Source organism: Ursus maritimus, unplaced genomic scaffold, assembly GCF_017311325.1.
Source record: "Ursus maritimus isolate PB19 unplaced genomic scaffold, ASM1731132v1 scaffold_30, whole genome shotgun sequence".
NCBI classification, from domain to species: domain Eukaryota; kingdom Metazoa; phylum Chordata; class Mammalia; order Carnivora; family Ursidae; genus Ursus; species Ursus maritimus.
Genome location: NW_024425564.1, coordinates 28,072,995 through 28,088,844, shown reverse-complemented (window position 1 = coordinate 28,088,844; position 15,850 = coordinate 28,072,995). Strand labels below are relative to the sequence as shown.

Below are 15,850 nucleotides of genomic sequence, written 5' to 3'. Positions count from 1 at the left end.
CTTATGTCTACGGAATATGTACCTTTTCTACCAGAACAATAGCTTTCTTGGAAGCCCCACCCAGTAATGTCGTCCTGCATCTCATTGGCCAGAGCTGTGTTTCATGGCTTCCCAGAGCTGCAGAGAACTCTGAAAAGTGGAGTTTTTAGTCCAGCATAAGCTTCCCAGAAAAATCAGGGTTCTGTTAGCAAATAAGAAAGGCAGAAGGGATACTGGGTCAACTTCCACAGAGAGTACCAAAGCCAGCATTGAATCAGTCCTTTTGAGAAAGGGATCCATGTTCTATTCTTCAGTATATTCTAGACTCAGTTTTACTCAGCAGAGACATCGACTCACTGCTTTCTGTAAGCCAGGCACAGTAATAGTGTGATGTAGAATGGCGTCTGCTCTCAAAGCAATCACAACCTTAAGTAGAAAGAGGTAGAGAGATACATACACAGGTAACTCTAGCAAAGTTGAATAACTACTGCACTTAGGACCTTAGAAAAAGATCATGAGAAAAAATAGGTAAAATCATATATTTGAAATCCATTGATGTGAGTGTACATAATTCACATCACATCATATCCACTCCTGAGGGAAGGAATCTGGTGGGTAGGGTTTCCAGGGAAACTGGGAGTTGGAGGAAGGGGCAGAAAAGGAAAAACAAAAACAATTAGGACCCTGTTTTTCTAATTGATTTTATTTATTGGAGCTGCTTTTATTTTGTTTTTGATCCTCCTAGTTTTATTTACTTTTTTCTTAATCTCAAATTCTCTGCTGTTATAGTAGGTAGATCTTAAAAATTTCTATCTTAAAGCATGGCTGTCTGTTCATGTTATCCCCTAGCCTGATCCTTCTGTCCTCTCCACTCAGCCTCTCCCCACTTCCTCCCTGCCCAACCGCCCCAGCCCAAGAACTTACCGAAAGGCTAGAAGCTTCCTTACTATCTCCACCTCCCTTAGGTTCAGGGAAGAAGCTGTACCTTAGTAGAATTAGAAAGATTCCTGGAGCAATTTTTTCAGCCCCTAAAATTGGCAAACAGCTCCACCCTGTCCTGGAACCCTGTGAGCTGCCCTTTTGCCTCCAGTATGGGAAGACAGTGCTAGCAGTTTTGTTGTATTCTTAAGCTCCCTAGGAATAAAATTACCATGAAAATACATAAACCCGTTATTCAGTTTTCACAGTATAGTTTTTGAAATTCCACAAGCCTCTGCATCATTGCTCCCAGATGGAAGGTAGCAGGGAGGGGTGGCAGGGGCTCCCTGGTCACTGGGTGACCTGGTTACCTCTCACCCATTGTGGGAGTCCCCTCACCCTACAGTTTTGTTTTTTCTTTTTTTTTTGTTTTTGTTTTTGTTTTTGCTTCAAGGGGATGGCAGGTTGAGATAGAGTTGTTTCGAATGTGCGTCACTAGCAGGTAAAAGGCTTCCACTAGTGATACGCTTCCCTAACTGGTTAAGTTACAGAGCAAAGTACACACGAAATGGAGTCACGTGACCATGTCCGCCCAGCCCCGCCCCTCCGCGGCGACTGCTCACGTGCAGTACATGCTGTACGTGCTGACGGGACATGTTGACGCAGCGTTGAGGTGCTATCCTTTCTCTTTTTCTCTCAAAGTGCTCATTTACTCTTTTGTGTGGTTGTTTAGGAGTGCCAGGAACATTCCCTTTTTACTCCTGATATCATCAAATTAGAAAATAGGAGCGGTTGCCACCGGACAGAGTCAAGTCTTGACTCGATGACAAATACATGACAACCCCAAAACGCATTCGTCTATGAGGGCTCTGTTCACTTTAGAATTGCTGAGATTGACCTTGGAGTCTCGGAGCTCTTTATAGTCTGTATGAATTAAAGTACTTTCTGCTGTATTCAAGTATTAAAAACATAGTTTAAAGAATTGTTTTCAACTGAAAATTTTATTTCGGTTGTTGCAAAATGTGAAAAATGCCCTATATTCTTTATTAAAGCAGAAATGTGGTTTTGCCTTATGTTGAATTCCTATTTTCTTCTTCTTTTTTTTTTTTTTAAGATTTTTATTTATTTATTTGACAGAGATAGAGACAGCCAGCGAGAGAGGGAACACAAGCAGGGGGAGTGGGAGAGGAAGAAGCAGGCTCATAGCAGAGGAGCCTGATGTGGGGGCTCGATCCCAGATCGCTGGGATCACGCCCTGAGCCGAAGGCAGACACTTAACCTCTGTGCCACCCAGGCGCCCCGAATTCCTATTTTCTTCTATTTCATATTTATCATATGCCATCTTCTTTCTTTTTAAATTTAATTTTATTTCATCATCATAAGTATACTCCTTAATTCCCATCCCCCTCCCCCCTCTTGTGACCATCAATTCGTTCTCTAGAGTTAAGAGTTTGTTTATTGGTTTGTCTCTCTCTCTTTTCTTCCCTTTGCTTGTTTTGTTTCTTAAATTCCACATATGAATGAAGTCATATGGTATTCATCTTTCTCGGACTGACTTATTTTGCTTAGCATTATACTCTCTAGCTCTATCCATGTTGTTGGAATTGGCAGGACTTCATTCCTTTTTATGGTTGAGTAATATTCCATTGTGTATATATTCTCTTTATCCAGTCATCTGTTGATGGACACTTGGGCTGCTTCCATAATTTGGTGATTGTAAATAACACTGCAGTAAACATAGGGGTTCATGTATCCCTTTGAGTTAGTATTTTTGGGATAAATATCCATTAGTGTGATTACTGGATAGTAGGGTAGTTCTATTTTTAATTTTTTAAGGAACCTCCCTACTGTTCTCCACAGTGGTTGCACCAGCTTGCATTCCCACCAGCTGTGCAAGAGGGTTCCTTTTTCTCCACATCCTCACTTGTCTCTTGATTTTTAGCCCTTCTGACAGGTGTGAGGTGATACCTCATTGTAGTTTTGGTTTGCATCACTGTGATGATGACTGATGTTGAGCATCTTTTCATGTGTCTGTTGGCCATCTGGATGTCTTTGGAAAAACATCTTTTCATGTTTTTTCCCCATTTTTTAATTGGATTATTTGTCTTTGGGTGTTGAGTTGTTTCACTTCCTTATTGGATATGTCATTTGCAACTATCTTCTCATATTCACTAGGTTGCCTTTTAGTTTTATTGATTGTTTCCTTCTCTGTGCAGAAACTTTTTATTTTGACATAGTCCAAATAATTTATTTTTGCCATTTTCTTTCTTGAATTTGTTACTTTTGAGAGGAGTGATGGAGTGATTGAACTTGAATTTTTTTAAACAACTATATTAAGAGATAGTTCACATATGCATACTTTATCATTTTAAAAAAATGTACAGTTTAGCAGCTTTATTATTTTCAGAATGTATAACCGTTGTCACAATCTAATTTGAAAACATTTTCATCATCCCCAAAGTAACCTTGTGTCCAGGTCATTCCCCATTTATACCACCTCCAGCCCTGGACAACCACTACCTCCATCTCTATAGACTCACCTATTTCGTGTAAATGGAATCTATATACGGCTGTGTTAGTTTCCCAGTGTTATAACAGATTACCACAAACTGGGTGACTTACAACAATAGAAATTTATTTCCTTACAGTTCTGAAGCCCGAAATCCAAAATTAAGGGATTGGCAGGGTTTGTTCCTTTTTGGGGCTCAGAGGGAAAATCTGTTTCATGCCTCTCTCCTACCTTCTAGTGATCACTGAAGCTTGTAGATACATTGTTCCCATCTCTGCCTCTGTTTTCACATGGCCCCTCCCCTGTTCCCTTGGTGTCTTCATGTAGCCTTCTTATAAGGCACCGGTCGTTGGATTACAGCACTCCGTAAGCCAGTATGATCTCATCTTAACTAATTACATCGGCAGGGACCCTATTTCCAAATAAGAATTCATCTGAGGTTCTGGTGAACATGAATTTTGGGTAGACACTGTTCAACCCAGGACATTGGCCTTTGATGTTTGGCTTCTTTCACTTATCATAATTTTTCAGAGTTTATCCATGTTGTAGGGTTATATCAGAATCCTCTCTTAGGGCTGAATAATATTCCATTGTGAGGACATACCACATTTTATTCATCCCTTCATCATTTGATGGACAGACACTTGGGTGGTTTCTACATTGTGGCTGTTGTGAATAATGCTGCTATGAAAATTCATGTACAAGTTTTTGTGTGGGCATATGTTTTCATTTCTTTCGGGGTAGATTTAACTGAATCTATCAATTATATTGTACATATTTATGTCACTTTGCAGGAATGGCTGTTATTAAAATTCTGGCTCATTTTCTACCTCCTGAGTTTGCCTTTGTATTTCAGTGACTTTTCAAATGACTCACCTTTGAGCGATCATGTTTTGCAAGAAACATGGTTTCTTTCAACTCATTTCATGGAAGTCTATTGTTAACATTAGAAAGAAAGCTATCTAGTCTTTCATGCTAAACTCTGGTTACTTGCTGATTTGTGCTCTTTTTTGTTTTTATAAATAAGTAGTAACATTTAATTTTTTAACCATTCACAAAGCATTTTCTCTTTGTGATGTCCTATAAGCTTCCTTGCACTCCTGGGAGATCTCCTGAGGCTGTTGTTTTCTGGCTACTAAATTTGGGACTCAGTTGATTTCCTTTTAGAAGTGCACTTGGTACTTAACTGTGGCACAGGAAGATGTCCTTCATCCCCGTTTCATAGATCTGTTGTTTCTGTGGTGCTCTTTTCTCCAGGTGTGGCGAACATTTAATAACTACCAGGGAACACTCATGAGCTTAGACCAGTGGTTCTCAAACTCCAGCCTGCACAGAATCACCTGGAGGGCTGGTTAAAGCGCAGAGTGGTGGCTCCCACTGCAAGTGTCTGAGTCAGTAGGTCTGGAGTGCGGTGTGGCCTGAGAATGTGCATTTGTAACAAGGTCCCAAGTCTTGCTGGTGCTGCTGGTCCCAGCACCACGTTTTGAGAATCACGGACCTAGGCAGCTAAATCCATGTATCACCCTGGGTATTGTTCAACCAGGGTTTCTTAAATTTTAATGTGCCTATGAATCACCTGGAAATATCTTTAATGGGTTCTGACTCAGTAGGCCTTAGGAGGCTTCCAAGAGTCTGTGTTTCTAAGCAGCTCTCAGGAGATCCCAGTTTGTGTAGCAGGTGTTGAAAGAGTAGCCATATGCTCTCCTCTGCTTGGGTAGGTCTTTGTTCTGTACGGCTGTACAAACTCCACACTGAGTTGTGAAATACGCTTGACAGTTTTAACAGATGAACAGAATATACCTTGTAACTCGCAGGGAAAGGTTCTCTTCAAGTGACGTGGTTATGATGGAACACAAAATGAGCGGCCCAGATGGTCCAGATTAGCCCCCCAAGAGTAAATGGTTCAGACTTTCAACGTAATACTTGGAGTCAATTAAAATTCTCTGGAGTGATTTTTAAACGTATGTTTCCAGGTTCTGAAATGTCTGTCTCACAGGTCCTGTGATTAAACAGAATAGATTCTTATGGGGATTCTAAATTCATTCTTTGAAATGAATGGAGTTACTTTTTTGTTTTTCTTTTTCTCAGCTTCTTGACAAATCAACGTACACTTGATTGTATCAACTTTAGGGCCTTGTTGTTCTGCCTATTTTATACTTATTCCCTAGAATGATTATTATTTTATGGAAATAATATAAATACTCCATAAAGCTAATTTAAAAATTCTTTTTCTTTTGGCAGATCTCTCACAACCTTGGGGTTGGTTATATCATCGCTGGCTGACCAGGCAGCTGGCAAGGGTAAAAATAAATTTGTGCCTTATCGAGATTCAGTCCTCACTTGGCTTCTTAAGGTAATTCATTGTTCTCGTGTTCTTTTCCAACTAAAACTTGCCAGTTTCAGAGCTGGCAGCTGAAAGGTGTGTGCAGAGCTAACCAAATACACACCAACCCCCCCAGCAATACTGTTATCCTAATTCCCAGGAATGTAGAATGAAAACTTGCTTCTGTTGCCCTTCTTACCCCATGGTAGTGCTGTTTGACGGGCATTATTGTTGTGACTGTAGAGAAACCACATCTTGGCGTAAAATTATTTGTGAAATACAAACCCATTGCCACAGCACATTTCCTTCTTCACAGAGACTGTCACGCATGCATGTTTTCTGCTCTCATCCCACGTATTGTGCACAGAATGGGGCTCATTTCCTAAGATGCTACTGGAAATACTTTGCAGGACAATTTGGGAGGCAACAGCCAGACCTCTATGATAGCCACCATTAGCCCAGCAGCAGACAACTATGAAGAGACCCTCTCCACCTTACGATATGCAGATCGAGCCAAGAGGATTGTTAACCATGCCATCGTGAATGAGGACCCCAATGCCAAAGTCATCCGGGAACTGCGTGAGGAAGTAGAGAAACTGAAGGAGCAGCTCTCGCAGGCTGAGGTAAGAGCAGCTCTGAGCTCCCTGTTTCTGAAGGTCCCTGGCTGGTGTTATCGGAGTGGGGAAGGGTGTCCTTGCTTGCAGTTTTATTAGGTCATCTCCGTGCCTTTCAGCATCTGTGTTGATTGGCATCTTCTGCATGCTAAGCATGGTGAAGACGACATGAGTAATACCAGACTTCTGTCCCGGGAACTCACCCTCCAGCTGAGAAAGCAGACGAGTAAGAGTCCGTGGTTGCTACTGCCTCATTATTTGCTTCAGTCAATCAGTTGGCCCTTGGCCGTACATCTCTTCCAATGGGAAACCCGAAGAATCAGATGTGTTGTTTTTATTTTATTTTTCTATTTTTTATTTTTTAAAGATTAGTTTATTCCGTTTAGAGAGAGAGTGTAGGAGGAGGAGCAGAAGCAGAGGGAGAGAGAGAATCGAGCCGACTCCCTGCTGAGCGCAGTGCCTGATGCAGGACTCGATCTCAGGACCCTGAGATCATGACCTGAGCCGAAATCAAGAGTCAGACGCTTAACCGGCTGAGCCACCCAGGCGCCCCAAATGTGTTGCTTTTATTAACATTTTAAACTATGTGCCTGTGAGGCCTTGCAGTTTTCAGATTAGTTGGTTATGTATCCTCTCTTCCTCAAGTCAGGGAAGACAGATAAACATTAGGAGCAATTCAGAAGTCTTCTTTTATTTATTTGTTTTATGTATATTAGCTCCTGGCAGGAAACAAAATTGGTCATTTCTCATTGTTACCATCTTCTTGGTTTTACCCAGCTTGAATAAATACACCCTCTTCTAAGTAACTGTTGCTTGTTGCAAACTACTGGGTGAGGCACTGTCTTGTTTGAAAAGAGGTAATAGGACCGAACTGAAGACCAAATGCCTGAGCTGAAGTCAACATGCTTGCCCATGCCTTACTTGGGTGTGGACCTAGGGCTGCTAAGGTCACATTCCTTCATACCACTTGTTTCTGACCCCTCTGTAGTCAGGAGAGTATTAAGCATTGGGGGGAGGGGGAAGGGTAATAGATACTATTTTTTGAGCACTTGTGTACCAGGCTATTTATCAGTGTATCTAATCAAAAAGGTAATCAGTAAGAGATTGAGACAAACAGGCAGAAAGGAGTCAAAGCCGGGAATCTGAACAGTCTATTCCTTGGTGATGGTGGAGTTGCACTGTAACAATGTGTTTATAAGTCTTGTTTTACAAATCGTTTTCATCCCTAACCCTTAGGGCAAGTTTGATACTAGAAGGCACTTAGCAACATTGTAAGTGCTCAATAAATGTTGCTAGTTTTTGTTATTATCATGATTATAATCATTCAGTGCATCGAGCATCATTTTTAATTGATGCCAAGAAGGGTAGCAAAACACCTAAAAAATCAAAATACTGATAAACTTTGACGAGAGTCATGATCCTAGGAGGAAAGTGTGTAACGGTTCTGGAATTCGTGTAAAGCTAGATAAGCTACTTCTTTCCTCTTGTCTTGGAATCTGCATTTCCACCATGACCATGTCGTCCAGGCCAGATGGCTAGAACCATGCCTGGCCAGAGGGAACAGAAGAGGGGCCACAGAAGGTTCACCGAGATAGAGTTTTCCAGGGTGTCCTCTTGTCTCCAGCACCAAATGTCACTCTCAGCCTCTGTTACCACCGTGAAACTCTGACACCTCAGCAAGAGTATATGTCATCGCCACTTGGATTTCTTGTCCGAGTCTGCCATCCTTCCTGTTCGTGGACTTATTCTTTGTAGAGGCTCCTGTTGCTATAGGGTTTCAAAGCGTGTTGTTGCCAAGCAAAGGCCCCCCGAAGTTTTTAAGCTGCACATATAGATCTGTATTTAGACCCTTAGTTAATCTCACTGAGCTAACTCAGGGAAATTGCTGCCCTTTTACCCAGATGTCCTGTTTCCAAGGAAGTGATAAGTATGAGAAGTTTATTACCAGCAGTAAGAAAGTAGTTTTAAATAATTCAGAGTCAAATTTTAAAATGAATGAGAAAAATCTTCATCTTTCCTGGTAGGTCACCACTGGGATTGTGTTTATTGGTGATGTGTGTTGATCTCTGTCTTACTGAATAAGAAATCTGCTTAAGTTACCTTTTTTCCTGTGATTCTATTTTGACGATGAACTTTAGCATCTTTTAGGACTTCATATGTGAAGGACGCCTGTCTTAGTTGGTAGAGCATGCGACTCTTAATCTCAGGGTTGGGAGTTCAAGCCCCATGTTGGGCATGGAGCCTACTTAAAAAAAAGTCTTTATGTGAAATTTAAATATGATGGATAAAATTACTCTGTAATGATTTCTATCAGTTTAATTCAGGGCACTGGTGTTCATTTTCTCCTTTAAACAGTAGCAGTGATTTATTTTTACATTTCTTTTGGTTCATAAAGATCTAAAGCCCACCCTGACGGTGTATAACTTAATTGCTTCCCACAGAGTGTTGATAGCCACTTATGAAGGACAGTAAGGGATTGTTTTAGAAATAATGGTGGGGAAAATTAGAAAGTCAGCTATCTCTGGTTTCTTTTTCAAGGCTATGAAGGCCCCTGAACTGAAAGAGAAGCTCGAGGAGTCTGAAAAGCTGATCAAAGAGCTAACAGTGACTTGGGAAGAGAAGCTGAGGAAAACAGAAGAAATCGCACAGGTAGCTTGATAATTCAGGCCTAAAATCTTGTGATTCTTTTTCATTTGCTGTCTTTTCTGTGTAGCCACTCGTCATCCTCAAAAAGCCATGTAAGGACCTCTTTCTGCTAAAGGAGACTGCAAAGATCAGGGTTCGAGGCTGACATCATTGTCTCTCATCCACTACCATTTGGTCCATGTGTTTGCTAGAAGTGCTGGCGAGCACTGGGTTGGAACAGGCATGCTATACGGGAAACACTGCCTGTTGCCTGCTTTTCCATTTTGTGATTTTGGATCACCTGGCAAAGCATGCTACCTGACTGGCAAAGAATTTATAACCGACAGCACATCATAGTTTTTTTCATTGTATTTGATTCTTTGGGCTTGTGAGAAAATGCTACACGAACTTTACTTGAGATCGAATATAAGACAAGGACTAATGCTGCACTTGTGTGTATGCGTGTTTTATGAATCTACACTGTGCATTTTGTGAACATTTTAATCTCACTGACCACTTGGAAATACTGGACTGCCCCAGAGAGAGCTTGAAAACAGTAACCGGGACCTAGTCAAGCCTTCTGCTTTTATGTTTCTCATAGTATTATTCACACACATGCAGACACACGCACCTCCCACACATACCCCCAACTCCCTATGTCTTGTACATGCTTTGTGCTTCTTCACAGCGCTTATCACCATTGGAAATTCTGTATTTTATGTGTCTATTTTCTCGTGGTCTGTTTCTTTCCACTAGAATATAAGTTTTCACCAATGAAGGGACTTTGCTGTTGTATTTCTAGCCCTAGATCAGTACCTAAGACTTAAATATTGAATGAATGAGTGAGTGAGTGAGTGAGTGAGTGAATGAATGAATGAATTCAAGGCCCTCTGCGGTAAGGAACCAACCTGCTCTTCCAGGCCCATCTCTCCCATGACTTCCCCACATGACTAGGGTTCTTGCCACCTGGAACCATGCAGTGTGCCCAGAATCTCTCCTGTGCCTTCCATTAGAACACCTTGCTCCCACCTTACTGCCACCCCATTTCTTCCTTTGAAATTTTTCTTATACTTCAAGGAACATCTCAAGTGTATCCTTTTCCTGAAGCCTTTCCTGGTCTCTGAACCCATCACAGTCTCCCTCCTTGAAGTCCCATAGGACATTGTTCCTTTCCAGAGGCCCAGGGCTCTCCTCTTCTGACGTAGGTATGTCGTCTTATGCCCCCTCCTAGACTGTAAACCCCTTAAAGGGAAGATGGTGTATGGTTCACCCGCAGCACCCTGAGAACACTGACTCAAGATGTCCCACGTTTTAGACACTCGGTAAACTTGGTTGTGATGTGTCATTTCATTGGCATTGTCCCCAGAAATAGTGACTGAAACTTTCCATGGATACGTCTTGTGACTAGAGCAACAAATAGAGTTCCCTGTTTTTGTCTGATTTTGTGCCCAGGAGAGACAGCGACAACTCGAAAGTATGGGGATTTCCCTGGAGACGTCGGGCATCAAGGTGGGGGACGACAAGTGCTACTTAGTCAACCTGAACGCGGACCCTGCTCTCAACGAACTTCTGGTTTATTATTTAAAGGTACGGGAGCCTATAAATAGACAGTTGCAATCCTGATTCATTCATGTACAACTTACGCTGGAATCTGGGCACCTGTACCCAGGATTTGGTTTTTGTATATTAAAAGTAAGTGATCCCCCCCACCAAAAAAAATGAATAAATTGCCTTTGCATCATTAAAAAAAAAAAGAAGAAGAAAAGTAAGAGGATGGATGGTGCAGTCTGCTTACCATGGAGAGCAAAACCTCCCCTCCGGCAACCATCAGTTTGTTCTCTGTATTTATGAGTCTGTGTCTGCTTTTTCTTTGTTTCTTGTTTGTCTTTTTTAGATTCCACATAAAGTGAAATCATACGGTATTTATCTCTCTCTATCAGACCACACTTTTGGAAATGCTGGCTTATTTTGTTAAGTGAGAAATAAGACATCTGTTTGAAGTTGGGTACCTGATAGATACTGATACAGAGCACCCCAAAAGACATAGGGCATTTCTAATATGTACACACACACATACACGCACACAATTCCTGAGTTATGGTAGAATATACATATATGTAGTGGTATTTAAATAACTCTCAAGGATTGGAGACCTGGGGACTTGAAGGCAGCTTATCGAACTGTCCACACACCTGAATCTCTAAATGCAGAGGTACTGCCCACTTGCCAACAGTTAAACAGGTGCCTAGTTAAGGATTCTGATCTGCCTTGAGTGAACAGAAGAAGGCAATGGGAAATAAGCTAGAATCGAAGAAAGGAGCCTCAGTTTTCCATTACCCTTTTTATTCTCCTTTTTCCAGAGGCATAAATCTGGCGCAAATAGCCCTTGACTTACTGAAAGTCCACTCATGGAATTAAGATCTGTTCATTTAGGACACGATTAAGGCATAAGGAATTGTGTCCAAAGTCCTAATTTTGAAAGACCAAGTCTTTCTGTTGAATAGGGAAATATTACTGTCATGGTGACTCAATGATTTTTAGAGCGATAGAAAACACAAAGGGATAAGCAGTGGACCGCATCGTGGGAGTGACAGTCCTCATATGTCTGGGGTTTGAGGTACTTGAAGTCATGGTCATCTGTACATTCTGTAACCCTCAGCCTTCAGTACTCTGTAATATTGGTATTCAAAACTCAACTACTTTTATCATTTTATTTTTATTTTCTTAAGGTTTTATTTATTTGAGAGCAAGACAGAGAGAGCATGAGCAGGGGGAGGGTCAGAGGGAGAGGCAGACTCCCCGATGAGCAGGGAGCCTGACACAGGGCTCCATCCCAGGACCCTGAGATCATGACCTGAGCCAAAAGGAGACGCTTAACCAGCTGAACGACCCAGGGGCCCCACTTTTATCATACGATTTTCCATGAAACTACTATTAGTGGTTCTTGAATTTATATAGCTATTTTCATCAACTCAGGTGATCCTTGAAAGAGTCGTACTAAATAGATCAAATTGATGATATTGTCCTGGTTTTCCAAAAAAAAAAGAAAAGGAAGGAAGGAGAGAAGGAAGGAAGGTAGGAAGGAAAAGGAGGGAGGGAGGGAAGGAAGGAAGGAAGGAAGGAAGGAAGGAAGGAAGGAAGGAAGGAAGGAAAAGAGAAAGAAAGAAAGAAACCAACAAAGGCTCAGACTGTGAAGTGGCTTGCCCATGGTCACATAAATAGTAAGCTGTCAAGTTAATATCGAACTCAAGATAGTCTCCTGCCAAGTCCAGTTTCCTTATATTGTGAAACAATATCTAATCACTGTTGTTTGGTGTTTTTTTTTCATAGTGTTTAAATATTTTTAAAATGTAGTGTACTAAGGTATGCTTTTGACCTGTAATGCTCCAGCTATCTTGCCTCTCCCATCTGATTCGTTTGATGTTGTCATGCAGATGCTGTTGGGTTATTCATTGATGGTGATAAGTATGTGTTGAGTTACTTTCCCTTTCTTTCATGATCTGTTACTAGGACCATACCAGGGTGGGTGCAGACACCTCACAGGACATCCAGCTGTTCGGGATAGGAATTCAGCCGGAGCACTGTGAGATAGATATTGCATCTGATGGCGATGTTACTCTTACTCCGAAAGAAAATGCAAGGTAAGAGAAGTGAAAGTCCACTTCACGTAGCTGTGAGCCTGGTTTTCAGAAGGAGGAGGCTGCCCCTTCCTGTCTGTTGGCTCAGTTATATCAGAGTTAAGACTTCACTGGGTTTTTGGGGTCATTCTTTCCGATTGTAGGGAGCTGTATTTAGAGTACCAGCCTTGGGGTGGCTTATTCTGCCTGGACTGGCTGGGTTATCTTAGATAAGACACTTCTGTCTAAACTTCAGTTTCCTCATGTGAAACATAGGGCTAAAAATAGGAAAACAGAAATCACTTGGCTCAGGGCCTGACACGTACAAATATTTATTTTTTAAGATTTTATTTATTTACTTGAGAGAGAGAAGGCAGGGGGAGAGAGGGAGGAGCAGAGGGAGGGGGAGAAGCAGACTCCCCACTGACCTGGGAGCCCAATGCAGGGCTTGATTCCAGGGTCCTGGGGTCATGACCTGAGCCATAGGCAGACGCTTAACTGATGGAGCCACCCAGGCGCCCCTGATACATAAAAATAACGAATAAAGTTAGTTGTTACTCAGTGTAATACATTGTATAGAAAGCAGTTAAACAGATAACTCCATTGTATGAAAAATTCCTAAACCAGGCTATAATATGTAAAAATTTGAGAACTGACAGGATAGTATATTTACTTTTGAATTTCTGTTAAATACTGTCTTAAACTACTTCACAATCAAGTATAAAGTTTATACAAAGTCCTATCACGATATTCATTAACACACAAACATTGTGACCAGAATACTCATTTTAAAGGAAAACCTTACACTCATTTCAAATTATTCTATTAATATTGGCCATATCAATTTCTAAGTGATAACAGACTGAGACTATCAATAATGGCATACATGATTCATGAAAGCTTATAGGTCTTGTGTTACAGTGATACAATTGTTAAGATATCTAACAGTGAAATGATGCTGTTCCTTAATTTTTACTTATTCCAAGTTCAAGTTGCCTTCTCCCTTATGCTGTATTCCCTGTATTAGAATCTCTGGATTTTTTTAATACTCTGGTTTTTAATTAACAAAATTGCATATATTTAAAGTGTACAATATGATTGGATCATACTCTCTTTTCACACCATATCTAAAAATAACTTTAATCAGCAAATTTCCTCACATCCAGTTCTGGTGCCACGTTTTTTGTTTCTGCTCTTTGCCTCACCCTGCTCAGTCTCCTCTTTCCTACCCCCAGGGGTAGCAGTGCGTTTATGCAGGATTCTTTGCTTCAGGCTCTGTGCAGGGAATGCCCAAGTGTAGGGACTCAAAGCCTGGTAGAGGAGAATGTATAGAAGCAACGGTGATTATATGGGATGATAAGTGCTGCTTCCTGCAGATCTGATCACTATGGAAATGTGTGGGGTTGCAGGACTGGAGGAAGAGAGCTCTGTTAGGATATTATTATGATATTGTCATGGGAACACAGCAAGTGGCAGAAGAAGTGAAGAACAAAATGTATTTGAGAATGATTTGAGAGTCAGCCGGCTTTAGTGATGTGCTTGGGGACAGTATGGGGAGTCAGTAAAAGAGAAGGTGAAGTCAGCAACAGTTACAGGGTTCTGTCTTGGGAGACTAGATAAACAGTGGAGATCCTAAGCCGAAATAGGAATACAAGAGGAAGGACAGGCTTGGAGGATGACGGGTTATGAGTGGTAATGGATTCAGGTTGGGATCCTGTGAAGTTGTAGTGTCCTTGGAGTATTAGTGTGGATGTGTCCAGTTGGACATTGGACTTAGGAATGTAAGTTACACTCACGATATAGAATCGGCCATTAGTTGTGTTGTCTCTCTTAAAAGTGAATCCAGAGTGTATAGTGGAAGGAGTAAACCCGTGTTTTAGGGATGGTCTGAGGAGCCTGGAGACAAGGGAGTCATAGACGCAAAGATACAATGATGGAAGCCAAGGGAGGAGAAAATTGTAAGGAAGAAAAGGTCAAAATAGAGGTTAAAAAACTTCTGTTGGATGTAGCAGTTAGGAAGACACTAGCAACCTTGGGATGTTTAGGAACCATGGAGTTGTAGGTATAGAAGGAACAAATGCAAGGAGGAGAGAATGGAAGGTGGGGAAGAGGGTTGAGAATCATGGTGGTGAAGACGGTCATGGGATTGAAGACAGAGCGAGAGAGGGACATGGGGTTAAGAGAGAGTCACTGTGTCTTCAGATGTGTCTTTGAGTCCACGCATTCTCTAGTCACGTCTTACCTGCTGCTTACCATTGTATGGAGTTTTTATTTCAGTGTCTCTGTTTTTCATTTGTAGAAATTTAGAAAGTTCTTTTTTCAGTAGGCCTGGTCTGTATTGGTAGAGTCTTGTTTGTACTCCACTCTTGTGCCTTTAATAATTAGATTTTTACTTATTTTATGGTCTTTGTTTGAAAATTCTATCTCTGAAGTTGGGGCTTCAGCCCACCTGTTGGTCTTATCTGCTGACAACTTTGCTTCCTAGAGCAGCGAGTGATTCCTTCAGCACGAGGTTCTCTGTAGCAGTCTCGTGGCCTGGGTGAGGGGACATAAATTGTTGCAAACACATTTTGTATTTGCTTCTTGACAAGAACCCCAGGCATATGTAAATTTACATATGTAAATATGTAAAGCATAAAAATTACTTTTTCATGTTAATTTCTTGGCTTGGGTACATTACCAAAGCAGGCAATTTCCATAACTGTTCCTTTATATTATTGTATAAGAGCGTACTATAAATGGCAAAGTGATGTTTATATGTGTGTTAAGAAGTGTGTGTGTGTGTGTGTGCGTGTGTGTGTGCGTGCACACGCACATGTGTATGCATGCACACACACCCCCATAGAAGGGTCCCTAAAGATACAAATGATCACAAAAGTTAGCAATAAAGAAAAAAGGCAAAGCTTATTATATTCCTCTCTTATTTTTTTGGAACTGTTTTTAGTTTTATTCTAGAATAACACTACCCAGTAGAACTTTCTGAGATAATGGGAAGGTTCTATACCTGCTAAGACCATTTCAGTAGCCACTAGTGAGATGGTGCTCTTGGGTATCGAAATATGGCTAATGAAAATGAGGAACTGAATTTTTAAATTATAATTCAGTGTTTAAAGTAATAAAGGACATTGAGTGACACATTTCTCTTCCTCATACTGCTATTCCTGGATAATAGATTATAGATATATTAGGTATGTCTAGATATCCATCTATTTATCTTTACACCTGGATATATTATTGAGATACCTTAATAAACTGGGCAAATATT

The 15,850-nt window shown here is 41.1% G+C and overlaps 1 protein-coding gene across 1 annotated transcript in view; it reads left to right on the top strand.

The window, feature by feature from the left end:
* The window catches only part of KIF13A (kinesin family member 13A), a 97,447-nt gene that overhangs the window by 28,960 nt on the left and 52,637 nt on the right, over window positions 1–15,850 (top strand). The window contains exons 7-11 of the mRNA XM_008692786.2: window positions 5,648–5,759; window positions 6,140–6,352; window positions 8,882–8,992; window positions 10,421–10,555; window positions 12,479–12,609. Of these exons, the coding sequence (XP_008691008.2) occupies window positions 5,648–5,759; window positions 6,140–6,352; window positions 8,882–8,992; window positions 10,421–10,555; window positions 12,479–12,609 (702 nt within the window). The remainder of the gene's footprint in view (window positions 1–5,647; window positions 5,760–6,139; window positions 6,353–8,881; window positions 8,993–10,420; window positions 10,556–12,478; window positions 12,610–15,850) is intronic.